General features: G+C 46.3%; 1 protein-coding gene across 2 annotated transcripts in view; it reads left to right on the forward strand.

Annotated features, from left to right (window-relative positions):
- Positions 1 to 19907, forward strand: part of PDS5B (PDS5 cohesin associated factor B) — a 260336-nt gene that overhangs the window by 167723 nt on the left and 72706 nt on the right. For both annotated transcript variants that reach the window (XM_038410765.2, XM_038410755.2), the window contains exons 15-17: positions 1005 to 1053; positions 2624 to 2763; positions 2843 to 2958. In XM_038410765.2, coding sequence (XP_038266693.1) covers positions 1005 to 1053; positions 2624 to 2763; positions 2843 to 2958 — 305 coding nt within the window. The remainder of the gene's footprint in view (positions 1 to 1004; positions 1054 to 2623; positions 2764 to 2842; positions 2959 to 19907) is intronic.

Consider the following 19907-nt stretch of genomic DNA (forward strand, 5'->3'; position numbering starts at 1 on the left):
TTTTAATGTTCCAGAAACCAGAATTACAGATAAGGAAAAATGTCCTTATTGGAATAACTAATAGTAGTTGCCTGGTAGATGTATATGCTCTTGAATTTCTGAAACATTCTCCTTTCTCTCCCTCACTCCTCATACCTAACAAAGTTCTTAGTGTGAAATACCTGCATGTGGAGTTTAAAGTCCTTCTCCAACATTTGAGTCATTAGTGAATGAAAAACTGCATTCTCCTTTTTCTGACATCACATGCACATTTTTTCTGCTAGGTCTGACATACTCATTTGTAGTTATTGGGATGTTTAGTGTGAAGGGGATTGTAAATGTCTCAGTAAAATACAAATAGCATAGTCCTCCAGAAATACATTTCTACTCCTTGCTATTGCAGGTGTTGTTGATGGTTGCTTTTACAGTAGTGTTGGTGTACTGTTAGTCACTCTTGCTCCTCTGCCTCTCAAAAACGCACAACAAAAAAAACCCCTTCAGTTAAACAGTGCAACAGCCATGGTATGAATGTGCTTCATTCACTGTAGTGAGAAACAAACTTCAGCTGGGATTATTTATATACTACTTATTTATTTTAGAAGCAGTTAAAAACAAAATCCCTAAGATGATAAAATGCAAAAAACTGTGAATGCAGTGTTAAGATTAGATTTAAATACAAAAGGTAATTAAATGTAATGTTTCTGATACAAACAGCTCATTTTAATTGTTCATAAAATATTTTTATTATTAGTTAAACAATTAAATGATTTTCTAAATATATTCATAATATGCCACGAGGGTGTAGTACTGTTAAATAAAAACTCTAAACGTTGACTTTGTGATTAAACATCTAATACTGATATCATTTTTTTGCATTTAATATACTGGGGTATTACCCAGCATTAGTAATAAGTCTGGTTCTGATTATATAGCCTTACAGAATTGTGCTCACGCTGTGTGCATTTGCTAGTATATAATGTCAAGTCTTCATTTCAAACAGATTTTTCTTATTTTGTGATTTTCAGACAGATGCCAGCAGTAAAGCTATATTCTCAAAAGTGATGGTCATTACAAGTAAGTCTGATTAAATATTTTATGCTGTTAAAAATTAGAATTGAAATATGATGATTCCTGGTTTTCAAATATTTGGTACATTAGCCTGTAGACTTTTTACAGCAAACTTTGCATTTTACTTTGTTTTTTCAATGAGGGAGATCATCAAGGCAACAGTAAAAACACTATTACTTATAAAATAGTACTGAGTCTCAAATCACAGAACTAGTTATATGGTACTGATATTCTTTCTCACACTTTGACAACATTTCTAGAGATTATAGTAAAATAGTCAGATGAATATGGATGACTCAAGTAAACAACTTGTCCTGCAGCATTTATAGTGGCACACAAAATATATTAGAAGGTGGTGTTGGCTGCAGATTTAACACAGGGTGTCTGCTTAAGTTTTGTATTGAATGCGTGTTCTGACCACAACAGATGTTCATGAACCAAAGGGACTTGTTTTTTTGGTATAGATGATCATTTTAAATGTGAGACTTCGTATGAGAGCGAACCTTTATGTAAAATCTGAAATTCTTCCAACAAGAAACTAGTTAAAGAAACATGATAAGAAAGTAAAGAACTGGAAAACATAAACATAACATAAAAATTTTAGTTTAAAATTATTTTTTAAATTTATCTTAAAAATCATGAATTATTTTTATCTGAGCTGGTTCAAATAACAAAGGCTTCACATAAAGTATGCTATTTGTGGAAGAATTTAGCGCGTGATAGAAGTTTCTATTGTTTGCCTTTAGCTTCTCCTGAAGCTTTTTTTCCTCCATGGTAGGAGGGATGGTCAGTTTGTAACTTCTTGTTTCCTTCAGTTCTAGGTTATGTAATTTTCAGAATAAATATTTTTGTATGAAATTGTCTAAGATTGCTCATTATTAGCTTTAACAGGCATGTATTGGTCTTCTACCCTTGTTGTCGTTGTCACTCATTTTTTAATGTACCAGCAGAAAAAGTATTAAATGCTGCCATTGCTAAAAGACTGGGGGTTTTATTTTTTTTATTTATATTCAGTAATCTTCTATTTACTGTTTAAGGAAGGGCTTCTCAAACTTTTTTCTATGGTATAGATCTCGTCATAAAGTATAGGACTAGTGGAAAAGTTACTTTGTTAAAATGGCAGTGTGAGGCTCCATGTTTATATGTAAGTGATATGTAAATTGCATAAGATCAGTTTGTGTAAATACATTTTGTATTTTTAGTAAGTACCAGCCTTGCTGTATTGTTTCTGATCTACATCTCCTTAGTAATAAAGTTTCTATAGGTCAAATGCTCGCCCATCACCATTTCCGCCCTAGCTCTTTGTATTACCAGCAGAATAGGGAAACCTCAGGTGGCAGCAAGGAGAGGGAGCTGTCTGGTGTGGATTTGATGAGGGAAGTAAAGAGAGGAAGGAGGCTGAGAGCACAGGGGGGAAGAGTTTTAGAAATGGACACTTTAATTAAAATCGGCAGTATGAAATATGAGGCTTCATTCTGTTTTTCCTCTTCAGTGCTTTTATCAAGCAAGTAAACATTTGCTTAAAAATTAAAATTTGCCAAGTTAATACTAATTTGAAGATTTTTAATATTTAAAGGAAATTTGCCAGATCCTGGTAAGGCTCAGGATTTCATGAAGAAGTTCACACAAGTTCTGGAAGACGATGAGAAAATAAGAAACCAGTTAGAAATGCTTGTTAGCCCATCATGTTCTTGCAAGCAGGCTGAAGGATGTGTGGTAAGAATAGCTTTCAGAATATTTGAGGATGTTTTGGTAACTAACTTGGTTATTAACCTATTTCAAATAAATATTGCAGCGAGAAATTACCAAGAAGTTGGGCAATCCCAAACAACCTACAAACCCTTTCCTGGAAATGATTAAGTTTCTTCTGGAGAGGATAGCCCCTGTGCACATTGATACAGAATCAATCAGGTATGTATTTTGACTGGGTTGCAGATAAACTAATCGAAGCTTTGCAAAGTAAATAGTGGCTTGTCAAAAGGACACAATCAGATTAAAATATTTTTAGATACTGTATTATTGTATCTATTATTAGTAACATCATAGATTAAAACTGTTTCAAATTAAATTTTTCAGCATTTGTACTGTTTGTTTACTTTTTCCATTTCATTCAACATTGAAAATAGCTGAACCACTGAGATTATTTCATTTAAAAATCTACACCAAAATCTTTGTTCCCCACATGGTCTTATCTCAGTCTCTGGACAGGTCCTGAAAAGATTATTTTTAGAATCAACCTACCTGAAAAGAGTGGAAAAGTTGGAGTGGGTTTCTTGTTTTCTTTGTAATTATTAGAACCAGTTAATTGTATGTCCATTCCAAAAAACTTGTCATATTGTAAGTATGAACAATCATAAAAGCAATAGAAAACATGCACGTTTTAATTAACTGTAATAATAATCATGTAGTTCATTACAAACAGTAATATTTATATCGCTGTAGACGTATCAATTGTAAAAAGGAACTTCCTTTTCCCACATTCAGCTGCCTCATTCTGTACATACTTTCTAGCTTCTGCAACAAAGGAAGTAGGAGTCCTGCAGCCTCAGTCACTACACAACCCTAATTCATTCCCTGATCACCATGTGTCTTGTACACTGAATAAGGCAGGGGTCATGTGGAAAGATCAGTGTATGATCATGTAATTGAAATATATCGTCATATCGAGGCACAAAGAAATACAGAACTAAGATTGTACAAACTGTCTTAATTCTCCCAATTCTTAACTTTTGAGTGTTTACTTTTCAACCTTAATAGTCTGAGGTAGTTTGTTTTTGTATGCAATTTCCTAATTTCTTTTAGTAAGCAAACTGAACAAACAGAAATTCTATAATTGGTAGCCATATTGACCTCCATGTGGATCATTAGCAGGCATGAGGCCTTTAGATTCACATCAGACCTTTACTACTTGTCCTAATGGAATAACTGGTAGCAGTAGTAGGCTTTGTCAGCGGATAGCACAGCTATTTGCAAGACAGCCTGGATTTGGCTCCCCTCTGCTCCTCACCCCTCTTCGTTTGAGTCAGACTGCTTTCTTTCCTCCTTCATGCTGTCTGGGTGCTAGCACAGGGTATTGAGAGCCCAGGATCTCCATGTTGTCAGTTTTGATGCTTGATAAGTAATTGCAGGAAAAGCCATTCTCAGGACTTGTCTATATTTATGGCTAAATCAGCACTGCTGCAATCAATGCTGTGGTATCCATTTAACGCGTCTGGTGAAGACAAGCTAAGTCAATGGCAGAGTGCTCCCCCATCAACGTCTGTACTTCACGTCACTGAGAGGTAGAAATTGGCAGGAGAGCGTCTCCTGTAGACACAGTGCTGTAAGTCGACCTAAATTACGTTGACTTCAGTTACGTAACTTTCGTAACTGAAGTAGCATCTCTTAGGTCAACTTACAGCTTTAGTATAGACCAGCCCAGCAGTCTCTGCAACCCTGGTGTGAAGCATGCTTGGTGCCGACAGAATGACATCCCCAACATTGGAGTTGGCCAAGACAAGGCACTCCGCTAATGGGCAAACGCTTCCAGTGCCGACCACACTGCCATGTCAACGTCTGAAACAGTGGCACCTTCCGGCACCATTGGTACCAAGAAATGAAAGCAGTCAAGCAACTGAGCTCGGACACAGGCACCAAAGGGAAAATGAAACCCCGTGCCGCTATACCACCGGACATGACTAAACACTTGGTACTGAGTAACTCGGCACCCCTTCTGCTAATGATGCCACTACTGTGGACATCGTGCACTCTACACGATGTGGGAGTTGAATATATATGTGTACTCCTAAACATTTTTTTGGACTTGGTGATTTCCAACAATAGATCTTTTTGCAACTGAACAAAATACCAAATGCCCCCAGTTTTGCTCCAGGGCAGGACTCGGTCCACACACTCTGGATGATGCCTTCCTCATCAAGTGGAACACTCATCTCCTATATGCCTTCCCTCCCACCCCCATCTTAGTCCACGTGCTTCACAAGATCAGACAAGACAGATCCAGGGTGATCTTAATAGCCCCCACATGGTCGAGACAGACATGGTATCCTTGCCTTCTCCACATAGCAGTCTGTTTACCACGTATACACCTACTTCTATCTTGGCTGCTATTGCAAGACATGTCATCCATCCGGATCCCCAAAGACTTCCATCTCAAAGTGTGGTTACTGCATGGCTCTCAGGATCTGAAATGACATGTTCTGCAGAAATACAAAACATCTTGTTAAACAGCTGGAGGACAACTACCTGACTCACATACATAAGTGGAGGTGATTCAACTCATGGTGCCAATGCAAACAGGCCACACCTATGTCAGCCCCCTTACCTCTCATTCTAGACTACTTGCTAGAACTAAAACAGATGAGCTATCACGGTGTTGCATCACAAAGTAGATGGATTCTCTTTTACACAACCGCTTACTAAATGCTTTCTTAAGGGCCTCTCTAATTCCTACCCAGAAGTTCGAAATCCTAACCCACCATGGGACCACAACTGAGTTCTCCACACCCTCACCCCCATCCATTTGAGCCCATGGCTACAAGCTCCCTGCTACATCTTTCCATGAAGGTTGCATTCCTAGTGGCCATTATATCTGCCAGGAGGGTGGGAGAACTGGGAACTCTCATGGCTGACTCACCTTACTTTCTTTGAAAAAAGATTATGTATCCCTCAGACCAGTGGTTCTCAAAGCTGGTCCGCCGCTTGTTCAGGGAAAGCCTCTGGCAGGCTGGACCGGTTTGTTTACCTGCCGCTACTGCAGGTTCGACCGATCGCAGCTCCCACTGGCCGCGGTTCACTGCCCCAGGTCAATGGGGGCCGCAGGAAGTGGTTCAGGCCAAGGGACGGGCTGGCCGCCCTACCCGCAGCCCCTATAGGCCTGGAGCGGCAAACCGTGGCCAGTGGGAGTCGCGATCGGTTGAACCTGCAGACGCAGCAGGTAAACAAACCGGTACAGCCCTCCAGGGGCTTGCCCTGAACAAGCGGCGGACCGGCTTTGAGAACCACTGCCTCAGACTACATCCCAAGTTTCTACCTAAAGTTGCCTTATTCTTTCACCTCAACCAAACAATCCACTTATCAACATTTTTCCCCAAACCACATGTGGATAGATGACAGTCGAGATTACACTCCTTGGATGTCCGGAGGGCTATAGCCTTCTACATTGATGGAACAAAATCTTTTTGCAAGTCTCCAAAACTGTTAGTCGCAGTCACCAAATGATCAAAAGGCAACACCATATCCAAACAATGGCTATCCAAATGGATATCAGACTGCATAAAACTTTCTCTGGCATGACCGACAACCTCCTACAGGGATCTGCACTCATTGTACCAAAGCACTGTTAGCCTCTATATTGTTTCTTAACAATGTTCCCATCACGGAAATCTGTAGTGCCACAACCTGGGCCTCACCCCATGCATTTACCCAGCATTATGCTTTGCAACAACATGCATCTTCCGATACCCTGTTCAGTCACACTGTGCTGTCATCTGCTATGACTTCAACTCTCTCCATCCACCAGAGGGCACTGCTCTGAAGTCACCAAAGTGGACCACCCATGGGGATATCACTTGAAGAAGAGGAGAAAGTTACTCACCTTGTGCAGTAAAGGACATTCTTTGAGATGTGAGTGCTTCACTATCCTTCCTCCTCCTCTCTACTTCAGAGTTCAGTACTAGGCTCTGCAGTAGAGAAAGAATGGAGGGGGTGGGGGGAGGGGGTTGGTTGCACACTGCCAGTTAACCACCTAAAGCAGCACAAGACAGAGACTGCGCAAGTGCAACTCAATCGGGCACTGCTACCATAAATCACCGATTACAAGCACTGGGGCGCACGGACACCTAAAGTGGAGCACTCGGGGTCACATCTCAAAGAACCTCTTTTATTGCACAAGATGAGTAACTTTCTCTTGTGTCAGTGATGAGAGGAGGAAATGGGCAATAGAGGAAAAAGAAATGTCTTGAACAACCAGTCAGGTTCCTGTCAGAATTATCATAATTAGTATGGTGTAAACTATATCTTAATAAAAAAATGAACACTCCAGAAAACAGTTAGGTGACATTAAAGAACATGACACTTGCAGTCAAGCAGTTAAGAAAAGAAAGCAGCTGGTCTTGACAATATTTCATCAGATTTGCGAGAGTGGAGGCTCAGATTTAGTTCACTGGCTTCAGTTATATTAAGTTTGAGAAACCAGTCACATTTCAGAAGATTGGAAAAGGATCTGCATCATTCCTTTTTTTTTTTTCCCCCTCAAAAAAAGGAAAAAATCATCTTGCTCAAATTACAGGGGAATAATGCTACTGTCAGTCCCAAGGAAGGTTTCTACTAAATTGACTGGAATAGTGTCTCAACCCAAAAATGAGGGACAACCGGTATGGTTTCCTTACAGGTTAATCTACAATCCATGCTATATATGCTCTGCAGAATGTTATTCAAAAACAACTAAAGTGACAACAGGAAGTGGCATCACATTTGTAGACTTTGCAGCCACTTTTGCTGCATCAATGAGCACGGTGCATACTGCTCCGCCAGTATGGGGTGTCTGAGGACTTGCTATCCCTAGTAGAGAAACTATATAGTGATCCATTGACCCTCACACAGCTAAATGTTTGTATTACAGACTGGTTTTCAGTACAACCAGGAGTACACCTGGAGGATGTGTTTTTGCCTATGTTGTTTAACATTCTGATACATCGTGTGATAGCAAAGCTGATTGACGTCAAAGTACAGCTGTGAAATTAAAAATTCATCTTTAGTGGATCTAGAGTATGCAAATTATATTTCCTTATTTGGAGAGCCTACTTACCAACTGCAGCTAATGCTGGAAGAACTGTGAAAAAGTGCAGAATCTGTGGGACTTGAGCTCAGTGGGAGTCACGGCCCACTGTACTCTCATTGGGTGCATGCCACCATGTCGGCCTTTCTCACAGAGATGCTGTGTCAAGACATTTGTAAAGCAACCATGTGGTCCTCCATCCACACCATTACTGCTCACTATACCATTATCCCAGCAGCGGTGGCAGATGTGACAGTGAGCCACACTGTTACAACTTTCAGAGTAGCAGCCGTGTTAGTCTGTATTCGCAAAAAGAAAAGGAGTACTTGTGGCACCTTAGAGACTAACAAATTTATTAGAGCATAAGCTTTCGTGAGCTACAGCTCACTTCATCGGATGCATTTCTGTTACAACTTATGACTTCTTGTGAGTCCTCGCACCCACCTCCGCTCTGAGCACTGCTTGCTGCTCACCCACATCTGGAATCCAAATAGGGACCATTACTTGAAGACAAAGAGGAGGTTACCTGCTATGATTGGGGGTTGTTCAAGATTTGTGGTCCCTATTTGGATTCCAGTACCCACCCTCCATACCCTCTACTGCAGGTTCTGTTGCTTGCTGGTAAGAGGGACCTGGAGGAGCGTCAAGGCACCAGGTGGCCGACACACGGTGATTGTGCGGGTCAGTGGGCACTACTACAAACAGTTGCAGCTCTGGTGCATGACACGCATGCATACCCACATCTGGAATCCAAATAGGGACCACACATCTCGAAGAACCTCCAGTTACAGGAAGTAACCTCCTCTTCAGTGTTTTCAAAGGCTTCTGTTTGGTTTGTGGGATGTCTAGGTGACAAATAAAATATAGGTGTTCAACATGGTAGTGATGAGAGCTGTTATATGGAGCAGAAACATGTCTGTTTAAAAACAGCTGAAGTAAGGAAACTAAACAGTTTTCATTGTTAAAAGTTGGGACGTTTTGGAAATTTGAGAGGGACTTTGTGGGAGGGAGACATGATATCACTATAGTTAGGAAGGGTCTCATCACCAGTGCCAACGCTGCTCCTGTCTCCTCCACCTGCGCCTGTATCCACAAGACAACCTAACCATGGATGCCTCTACCCAGATCCTGGTGTGGACTTGCAGAGACTGTGGTCTGTTTCTCCCACTGACAGAAAGCCTGGCTGGGGGGACCATCCAGGGTGAAAAGTGCCTGCTGGTGGAATCTCTCAGGAAGCATGTGGGAGAGCTACAGGAGGAGGTGGCTAGGCTGAGGAGCGTTCATGCCCACGAGGAATTCCTCAAGAGTATTTATATGGAGACATCCAAGGCTGAGGAAGCTATCCAGCTACAGAGGACTACTGTCACACCACCAGGGGAGGAGGATATGGTTCTGTCACAGGGAGGATACTGGCTGCCGATTACTTCTGGCAGCAGGCAGTGCTCCACCCCTACTCCCAACCCACCCACCATGGTGATGGAAAACCAATATGCTGGTCTGGCAAAGAGCGATGAGGAATCACCCCCAAAGGTGCAGGAGGAGAAGCCATGTACCCACAAGTTGGGAGGATCGCAGCTACCACTCCCAGGAGGAAACATTGGGTAGTGGTGGTTGGTGACTCTCTTTTGAGGTGGACAGAGGCACCCATCTAACCCTGACATGACACTGTGGGAAGTATGCTGCCTTCCAGGGGCCCGTATCTGTGATGTTTACGGGGGGATTGTCATGGATCATCTGGCCCTCTGACTACTACCCCATGCTACTCATCCATGTGGGCATTAATGATACTGCAAGGTATGACCCTCAGCAGATCAGAGGTGACTACAGGGCTCTGGGAGTAAGGGTGAAGGAGTTGGAGTGCAGGTGGTGGTATCTTTGGTCCTTCCAATCAAGGGTTGGGGCCCCACTGGAGACAGATGCATCCTGGAGGTGAATGCCTGGCTGTGAGGATGGTGTCGCCAGGAGGGCTTTGGCTTCCTTGTCAACGAGATGCTGTTCCAGGAAGAAGGCTGCTAAGTAGAGATAAGGTCCACCTATCGAGGAAGGGGAAGAGCATATTTGGATATAGACTGGCTAACCTTCTGAGGAGGGTTTTAAACTAGGTTCGAAGGGGGCAGATGAACAAAGCCCATAGGTAAGTAAAAAACATGGACGTGGGAGAAGGGTCTGTTACAGCAGGGATAAGGGAGAGACCAGACAGATCTGGGGTGGGAGTGGGCGAGAGGAAATCAAATCAGTATCTTAGATGTCTGTATACTGAGAAGAATGAGGAATAATCAGGAAGAACTCAAAATGCTAGTAAATAAACACAACTATGATATAGTTGGCATCACATATTGATTTGGTGCGATAATGTGCATTACTGGAATATTGGTATAGAAGGGAACAGCTTCCTCAGGAAGAACAGGCAGGGAAAAAAAGACAAGTTAGATGTCTTCAAGTCACCGGGGCCTGATGAAATGTGTCCTAGAATATTCAAGGAGCTGACTGAGGAGATATCTGATCTATTAGCGATTTATCTTTGAAAAGTCATGGAAGATGGGAGAGATTCCGGAAGAGTGGAAAAGGGAAAATATAATGCCAATCTATGCAAAGGGAAATAAGGACAACCTGGAGAATTACAGACTAGTCAGCTTAACTTCTGTACCTGGAAAGATAATGGAGCAAATAATTAAGCAATCAGTTTTTCAAACATCTAGAAGATAAGGTGATAAGTAACAGTCAGCGTGGATTTTTCAAGAACAAATAGTCTCAAACCAACCTGATAGCTTTCTTTGACAGAATAACAAGCCTTGTGGATGGGGGGAAGCATTAGATGTGTATATCTTGACTTCAGTAAAGCTTTTGATACTGTCTCGCATGACCTACTCATAAACTAGAGAAATGCAACCTAGATGGAGACACTGTAAGGTGGGTGCATAATTGGTTGGAAAACTGTTCCCAGAGACTAGTTATCAGTGGTTCACAGTCATGTTGGAAGGGCATAATGAGTGGACCCCGCAGGGATCAGTTCTGGGTCTGGTTCTGTTAAATATCTTCATCAATGATTTAGATAATGGCATAGAGAGTACACTTATAAAGTTTTGCGGACAATACCGAGATGGGAGGGGTTGCAAGGCCTTTGGAGCATAGGATTAAAATTCAAAATGATCTGGATAAACTGGAGAAATGGACTGAAGTAAATAGGATGAAATTCATTAGGGACCAATACAGAGTACTGCACTTAGGAAGGAATAATCAGCTGCACACATACAGAATGTGAAATAACCACCTAGGAAGGAATCCTAAGCTAAATAAAGTGGATCATAAGCTAAATACGAGTCAACAGTGTAACACAGTTTGCTTTTGTAAAAAAAGCAAACATCATTCTGGGATGTATTAGCAGGACTGACAGGTTTCAGAGTAGCAGCTGTGTTAGTCTGTATTCGCAAAAAGAAAAGGAGTACTTGTGGCACCTTAGAGACTAACAAATTTATTAGAGCATAAGCTTTCGTGAGCTACAGCTCACTTCATCGGGTGCATTTGGTGGAAAAAACAGAGGAGAGATTTATATACACGCACACAGAGAACATGAAACAATGGGTTTATCATACACACTGTAAGGAGAGTGATCACTTAAGATAAGCCATCACCAGCAGCAGGGGGGGGAAGGAGGAAAACCTTTCATGGTGACAAGCAAGGTAGGCTATTTCCAGCAGTTAACAAGAATATCAGAGGAACAGTGGGGGGGTGGGGTGTGGGGGAGAAATACCATGGGGAAATAGTTTTACTTTGTGTAATGACTCATCCATTCCCAGTCTCTATTCAAGCCTAAGCTAATTGTATCCAGTTTGGAAATTAATTCCAATTCAGCAGTCTCTCGTTGGAGTCTGTTTTTGAAGCTTTTTTGTTGAAGGATAGCCACTCTTAGGTCTGTGATCGAGTGACCAGAGAGATTGAAGTGTTCTCCAACTGGTTTTTGAATGTTATAATTCTTGATGTCTGATTTGTGTCCTATCATGCATTCCTACAACTACAATACCCACCTGCTGAAGTGAAGAAACAGATTGACAGAGCTAGAAGAGTACCCAGAAGTCACCTACTACAGGACAGGCCCAACAAAGAAAACAGAACGCCACTAGCCATCACCTTCAGCCCCCAACTAAAACCTCTCCAACGCATTATCAAGGATCTACAACCTATCCTGAAGGACGACCCATCACTCTCACAGATCTTGGGAGACAGGCCAGTCCTTGCTTACAGACAGCCCCCCAATCTTAAGCAAATACTCACCAGCAACTACACAACAGAACCACTAACCCAGGAACCTATCCTTGCAACAAAGCCCGTTGCCAACTCTGTCCACATATCTATTCAGGGGATACCATCATAGGGCCTAATCACATCAGCCACACTATCAGAGGCTCGTTCACCTGCGCATCTACCAATGTGATATATGCCACCATGTGCCAGCAATGCCCCTCTGCCATGTACATTGGCCAAACTGGACAGTCTCTATGTAAAAGAATGAATGGACACAAATCAGACGTCAAGAATTATAACCTTCAAAAACCAGTTGGAGAACACTTCAATCTCTCTGGTCACTCGATCACAGACCTAAGAGTGGCTATACTTCAACAAAAAAACTTCAAAAACAGACTCCAACGAGAGACGCTGAATTGGAATTAATTTGCAAACTGGATACAATTAGCTTAGGCTTGAATAGCGACTGGGAATGGATGAGTCTTTACACAAAGTAAAACTATTTCCCCATGGTATTTCTCCCCCCCCACCCACCCCCCACTGTTCCTCTGATATTCTTGTTAACTGCTGGAAATAGCCTACCTTGCTTGTCACCATGAAAGGTTTTCCTCCTTTCCCCCCCTGCTGCTGGTGATGGCTTATCTTAAGTGATCACTCTCCTTACAGTGTGTATGATAAACCCATTGTTTCATGTTCTCTGTGCGTGTGTATATAAATCTCTCCTCTGTTTTTTCCACCAAATGCATCCGATGAAGTGAGCTGTAGCTCACGAAAGCTTATGCTCTAATAAATTTGTTAGTCTCTAAGGTGCCACAAGTACTCCTTTTCTATTAGCAGGACTGTTAGCAAAACATGAGAAGTAATTATTCTTCTACGAGTGATTGCTCATGTGTATTCCACAATAGGTGTGCATGCTCGCCACGTGCACCGGTTCCGGAAGTTCTTCCCCTAGCAGTACCCGTAGGGGGGAGTGACCCCTGAAGTGCTGCCTGCCTGGTGCGGTATAAGGGGAGCTGTGTGCTCCCACCACCCTTGGCTCTTTCTTGCCGCCAGAGAAGGTGCGTTGGAACTGCTCTGCTCCAGCTTTGCTGTAGCTCGTCCCCAGAACTGTTCGTTCATTCAGTTAGTACCTGTAGTTAGTTAGCTAGTTTAGTTAGTGAGCCCGGGCTGGGGCATGCCCTGCGCCCCGGTGTTTAAGTTGTGCAGCTCTTGTAGGCGTTCTATGCCAAGAAGTGACCCTCATGCAGACTGTTTGGGAGAAACCCATATCAGTGAAAGGTGCAAGATTTGCAAATTGTTTAAGCCTCAGACCAAAAGAGAAAGGGACATAAGGCTCCTGGCCATCCTGATGGAGGCAGCGCTGACCACGACTCGGGTACACTGCTCCGAACCAGTACCCGGCACCGCGGCGTCAGTATGCGGCAACCCTCCGGTGCCATCTACTAGTTGGCACCGCTCCCTGTCCAGGGGGCATGCCAAGAGGGCCAGGAAGACTCCCTCTTTGCAGCAGCATCGAGGCAAGTCTGGGACAGAGGCTAGGCCCATGTCGGGCAGTCTTGGACCCCCACCGGACCCCAGGCCTCCGACTCGCATTGAGCGGAGTAGCCTGGCCCCTTCGGAACAGGCCTCTCCGGATGTCCAATTGCCATCCACAACTGAAGTCCTCCAGACGGCCCAGGACATTATGTCCATGCCTGTGACCGGAGTGCCACTGATGTTGGACCCATGCTCCAGAGGCAAGCCGCTGTTGGGATCTCTGCAGTTGCCTCTGGCCTGGAACCGGTCTTGGTCGAGGGAACGTTCCCGATGCCGTTCGCTGCCCAGCCATCGCTCAGGGCAGAGTCCATATGGATCGCCTTCGACGCCGACCAGACTGGCTGCCTGAGTTCCGTCTGGCTGGGACACTCAGCACCACTCATCCTCAAGAAGTGAATATCGATGGGATCATGGCTGGCGTCACCAGTGGTCCTCATCTCGGAGAGGGTACTGCAGTTGGTCAGGGCACGGTCGTCGACACTGTTCCCGCTCAGACTCCTGCTCTAAGTCTCCGCCAGGGCACCGCAGCGTTGACCTCGTTGAGGCCATTCGCAGAGCAGCTGTTACCATCCGTACCAGTCCTCCACATCAAGATTGCTGCCCTGTGGCCGTCATAGATCCCGGCACCGCTGCTCCTCCTGGTCCAGAGATAGCAGCAGATCTTACGCCAGCCCGGTCTCCATTCATCACTGTCCTTCAATGGGCCAGGCCAGCCAACCTGAATAGCTGGCCCCGCCGGTGCCACAGAAGGTGCAGTGGCACCAAGCATTCTGGCGAGCCCAATGGTACCAGTGGGCATCGTGGCCTCCGGCGCAGCCCCTGGTTGGAGCTCGCTCAGTGGCTGGGGCGTCAGAAGCACTGTCGGCCTCCCTCTCCAGACCCTAGAGAAGGGAGTCGGTGGGACGTACGTTCTTGGCACCGTGCCCGGAGTCCAACCAGGTGGTGGACCCTCCGTTGCTGGCCGACACCTAGAGCACCGCACCGGCCTCCTCGCCCCACCCACAGGAGGAGATTGCGACCCCGCCCCCCTCCACCCAGCAGGAGGACTTCAGGGCACACCAAGAACTCTTTAAAGAGGGTGGCAGCAAGCGTCCACCTCCAAGCAGAGGAGATGGATGAGCCCTCAGACTCCCTGTTTAACATGTTGTCCCCATCGCACCGGGTAGGGTGGCCTTGCCTCTCCATGAAGGGGTGGCTAAGATTTCAAACACCGGCATCGTTGGCCCTCATTTCTAAAAAGGTGGAACACAAGTACTTTGTACCCACTAAAGGGCATGAGTACCTGTATACCCACCAGGCACCCAACTCCTTAGTGGTCGAGCCGGTCAACCATAGGGAATGCCAGGGTCAGCCAGCCCCGACCCCAAAGAACAAAGACTCTGAGATTGGACTCTTTTGGAAGGAAAATTTATTAGTCTTCAAGCTTCCAGTTGTGAGTGGGAAACCAACAGGCTTCAATCTGTGGGGCTCCCTGCCCAAGTTTGAGGACTTCTTTCACAAGCATGATGGGAAGGAGTTCAGGGCGCTAGTGGAGAAAGGGGCAGCGGCCGCTAGGGCGTCCCTGCAGACCGCCTCGGCTGCTGTAGTCACAGCCGCACGATCAATGGCCTCCGCGGTGTCCATGAGTCGGGCGTCATAGCTCCTACTCTCTGGGCTATCCAGCAAGGCGCAGTCTTCCATGCAGGATTTTCCGTTCGACGGGAAGGCTCCGTTTGTGGAGTAAACGGATACAAGGCTGCATGGCATGAAAGACTCCCGCATGACCCTCCAGACTCTGGGCCTCTATGTCCCGGCTCCAGCAAAACCTCAGTTCAAGCCGCAGCAGACTCCTGCCCAGGCCACCCTCCCGAAGTATGAGGCCGCCCATAAGAAGCAGCGGAACTATAATAGATTCCCTCAGAGGCAGTCTTGTCCTGCCCCCCAGCCTGGGTCCTCCAAGGGCAAGCAGGCGGGGAAAAGGTGTTTTTGACGGGATGCTCGGGGGTACCACACCAGTCCTTACCAGGGATCCACCTGGTAAGTAAAAGCTACCCTTCTCCAACCGGTTGTGTGCTTTCCTCCCGGAATGGTTGCGGATAACCTCGGACCAATGAGTCCTCAACATCATCTCCCGGGGTAACACCTTTCAGTTTACTTCCTCCCCGCCCAACCACCCCCTTCCCCCGTCCCTCTTGGGGGAACCCTCCCATGAAGCTCTGCTCGAGTGGGAGGTGGGGCGGCTCCTGGGACTAGGAGCGATAGAGGCGTGCCCGAGGAGTTCATGGGCAGGGGGTATTACTCCCGTTATTTTATTATCCTGAAGGCCAAAGTGGGGCTCAGACCCATCCTCGACCTGTGAGGTCTGAACCAGTACATGGTAAAACTCAAGTTCTGCATGGTCTGACTGGCCTCCATCATCCCCTCCCTGGATCCCAGGGACTGGTACGCTGCCTTCGATCTGCAGGACGCGTACTTCCACATCCACGTATTCGAGGGGCACAGGCTCTTCCTCCGTTTCGTGGTGGGACAGAATCATTACCAATTCTCGGTCCTCCCGTTTGCTCTGTCTACTGCCCCCAGGGTGTTTTACAAAATGCATGTCGGTGGTAGCAGCCTACCTCAGATAGTGGGAGGTCCAGATATTTCCCTATCTGGGTGATTGGCTTGTCAAGGGCACCTCCTGGTCGCAGGTGAGGGATCACGTAGCGCTCCTCGTGTCCACGTGCACTGCCTTGGGCCTGTTGGTAAAAAACACCACGTCCATGTTAGTCCCGGTTCAATGCATAGAGTTTATCGGGGTGCTCCTGGACGCAGTGTCAGCCAGGGCCTGTCTCCCGCCACACAGATTAGAGACCCTGTAAGGTCTCATCGACTCTGTCACAAGGTTCCCGGTGACAGTGGTTTGCCTGCAACTCTTGGGTAACATGTCAGCATGCACATATGTGGTCCATCACACCAGACTCAGGATGGGGCTTCTCTAGCTCTGGTTGGCCTTGAAGTTCTCCCAGTCCTCGAACAGGATGGACAAGGTCCTCGCAGTGCTGGACTCTGTGATCACCTCCCTATCGTCATGGTCTGCCGCAAACAATATGCTCCAAGGGTCCTGTTCAGGGACAGGGCCCCGTCGTTGGAGCTGATGTCCAATGCATTGGACCTGGGTTGGGGGGGCCATGTGGAGAACTTCATACCCAAGGCCTTCATGCTCAAGACTTGACCCTACATATAAACATCAAGGAGCTCAGGGCGCTGTGGCTGGCGTGCATGGCCTTCCACTCGCAACTGGCGGGCAAGGTAGTCAGGGTCCTGATGGACAACACGGCTTCAATGTTCTATATCAACAGGCAAGGCGGGGCCCGATCCTCTGCCTTCTGCCATGAAGCCTTCAGGCTGCGGGACTTCTGTATAGCCCACGACATCCACCTGAAGGCCTTCAACCTACCAGGCGCCCGGAATGAGAGGGCGGATTGCTTGAGCAGGGATTTTTACCTCACAACCCAAGTGGTCCCTCCACTTGGAAGTGGTCCACTGGCTCTTTCTAAGGTGAGGAACTCCCCAGGTGGACCTATTCACGACTCGGCAGAACCGGCAATGCCCCTGGTTCTGCTCCAGGGGGAGCCTGGGGAGGGGCACTATCTCCGATGCCTTTCTCCAGTCCTGATCAGGCCGGCTTCTCTATGCCTTTCCCCTGTTCCCTCTAATCAGCAGGGTCCTGGAGAAGATAAAGACGGACAAGGCCCAGGTCCTCCTGATTGCCCCGGCGTGGCACCGGCAGCATTGGTACGGGACCCTCACGGGCCTGGTGGTAGTTCCGCTGTGGCCATTGCCACTCCGCCCGGACCTGCTCTCTCAGAACCAGGGCCACTGCCTTCATCCCAGCTTAGCGGTGCTTCACCTCACGGCGTGGCTGCTCAGTGGTTAGGCGGAGAAGAAAGGGCGTGCTCAAAATAGGTTCAGCGCGTCCTCCTCAAAAGTAGACTGCCCTCCACTCACTGCACTTACTTGGTCCCGGTTCTCTAGGTGAGTGGCAGACCAGGGTGTCACCCCGTGGCTGCCCTGATCCAGCTTATTCTTGATTACCTCTTCTGCCTGAGGGCCCAGGGCCTCCCTTGTCAGTCAAGGTGCACCTGGCAGCCAAATCGGCCTTCCGTCGGCTGGTGCAAGGGCACACAGTATTTTCCCATGCTATGATGGCTGGTTCCTTAAGGGTTTGGACCGTCTTTTTCGCAGTGAGACCTAAACCTGGCATTGGCTCGTTTCACGGGGCCCCCTTTTGAACCATTGGCCACATGCTCCTGGTCTCATCTCTCGTGGAAGGTGGTCTTCCTGGTTGCAATCACGTCGGCCAGGCGAGTCTCGGAGCTCAGGGCCCTGATCTCTGAGCCGCCATACACGATCTTTCATAAGGACAAGGTCCAGCTTCACCTACACCCCGCATTCCTTCCGAAGGTGGTCTTCACCTACCACATGGGTCAGGGCATTTTTCTATTGGTCCTCTGCCCCCAAGCCTCACGCGTCCAGTGAGGAGCACTGTCTCCACACGCTCGATGTGTGGCGGGCTCTGGCTTTCTACCTTGAGCGGACCAAGCCGTTCAGGAAGTCCTCGCAACTGTTCATCGCCTCGGTGGAGCACGCGAGGGGCCAGCGGGTTTCCACTCAGCGGATTTCCAATTGGATCACTTCTTGCATCCGTTCCTGCTATGAGCAGGCGGGTTTCCCCCCGCCACTCATTGTAAGGGCACGCTTGACTCGGGCGCAGGCCTCTTCTGCTGCCTTCGTGGCCCACGTCCCCATCCAGGACATTTGTAGGGCCGCCATGTGGTCTTCGGTTCAGACGTTCACCTTGCACTATGCGATCGTCCCCCAAACCAGGGATGACCCTGGGTTCAGCAGGGCTGTCCTCTGTCCCGGGAACTTGTGAACTCCTACCCACTTCCAATAGATATAGCTTGGAATCACCTATTGTGGAATACACATGAGCAATCACTCGAAGAAGAAAAGACAGTTACCTTTTCTGTAACTGGTGTTCTTTGAGATGTGTTCCTCATATCTAGTCCACATCCCACCCTCCTTCCCCTCTGTCGGAGTTGTCTGGCAAGAAGGAACTGAGGTTCTTTAGTTAAGGAACTTTAAGAAGTTACTTAAAAGGTAACTGTCTTTTCTGCTCTACTCTGTGCTGATTAGGCCTCAATTGGAGTATTGTGTCCAGTTCTCGGCACCACATTTCAGGAAATAGGTGGACAAATTGGAGAAAGTCCAGAGAAGAGCAACAAAAATGATTAAAGGTCTAGAGGACATGACCTATGAGTGAAGTTTTTAAAAATTTGGTTTGTTTAGTCTGGAAAAGAGAAGACTGAGAGGGGACATAAGAGTTTTCAAGTTCATAAAAGGTTGTTACAAGGAGGAGGGAGAAAAATTGTTCTTAACCTCTGAGGACAGGATAAGAAGCAATGGGCTTAAATTACAGCGAGGAAGGTTTAAGTTGGACATTAGGAAAAACTTCCTAACTGTCAGGGTGGTTAAGCACTAGAATAAATTGCCTACGGAGGTTGTGGAATCTCCATCATTGGAGATTTTTATGAACAGGTTAGACAAACACCTGTCAGGAATGATCTGGATAATACTTAGTCCTGCCATGAGTGCAGGGGACTGGACTAGATGACCTTTGGAGGTCCCTTCCAGTCCTATGATTAACATCCGTCAGATCGATTTAATCATAAACAAGGAGATACTTAGGTGATCCCAACAAGTTGCAGTCTTGAACCAGTTGAGAAAAAGACAACTGCAGTGGTGAGGTCATCTCCAACACATAGAAGAAGGTACACTTTTACAGAAGGTTTCTAGAGCTAAGGTTGAAGGAAGTAGAGTACGAAGCGAACCAGAAATGATGTTGGAAAATGCAATTATGAGGGGTTTAAGCCTAAACTCTTCCATACTAACTGTTGCTGAAGGAAGAACTGTTTGCAAGGGATCGTTCAAAATGGAAGTCCATTTTGCACGCCACCATGGCTGCATCTTAGCAATGTGAAGTTGCTGGTGCTTAAGTATAGCTGTTGCTGCCAGCTCCATCTTCAATTCAAATATGTTTTTAAGAGCAACCAGAAGTAATATGTGTGTGTGGATGTTTTGACTAGGCCCAGTCAGGAAACAGGAAAATTTTGAGTTTTTGAAAAAATGTCATCCTAAACTCCCTTTCTGCCAGAGCGAACCCAGGGATTACGCACAATATTTTTCAGGAGCGTCTCTCTGAGCAGCTGCCTCTACGTTGCCAAACATGTCTAGTCTGGCAATCACAGCTCTCCTTCAAGTATAATGCAAGGAAGAGCAATCA

Source organism: Dermochelys coriacea, chromosome 1 (genome assembly GCF_009764565.3).
Source record: "Dermochelys coriacea isolate rDerCor1 chromosome 1, rDerCor1.pri.v4, whole genome shotgun sequence".
Lineage (NCBI taxonomy): Eukaryota > Metazoa > Chordata > Testudines > Dermochelyidae > Dermochelys > Dermochelys coriacea.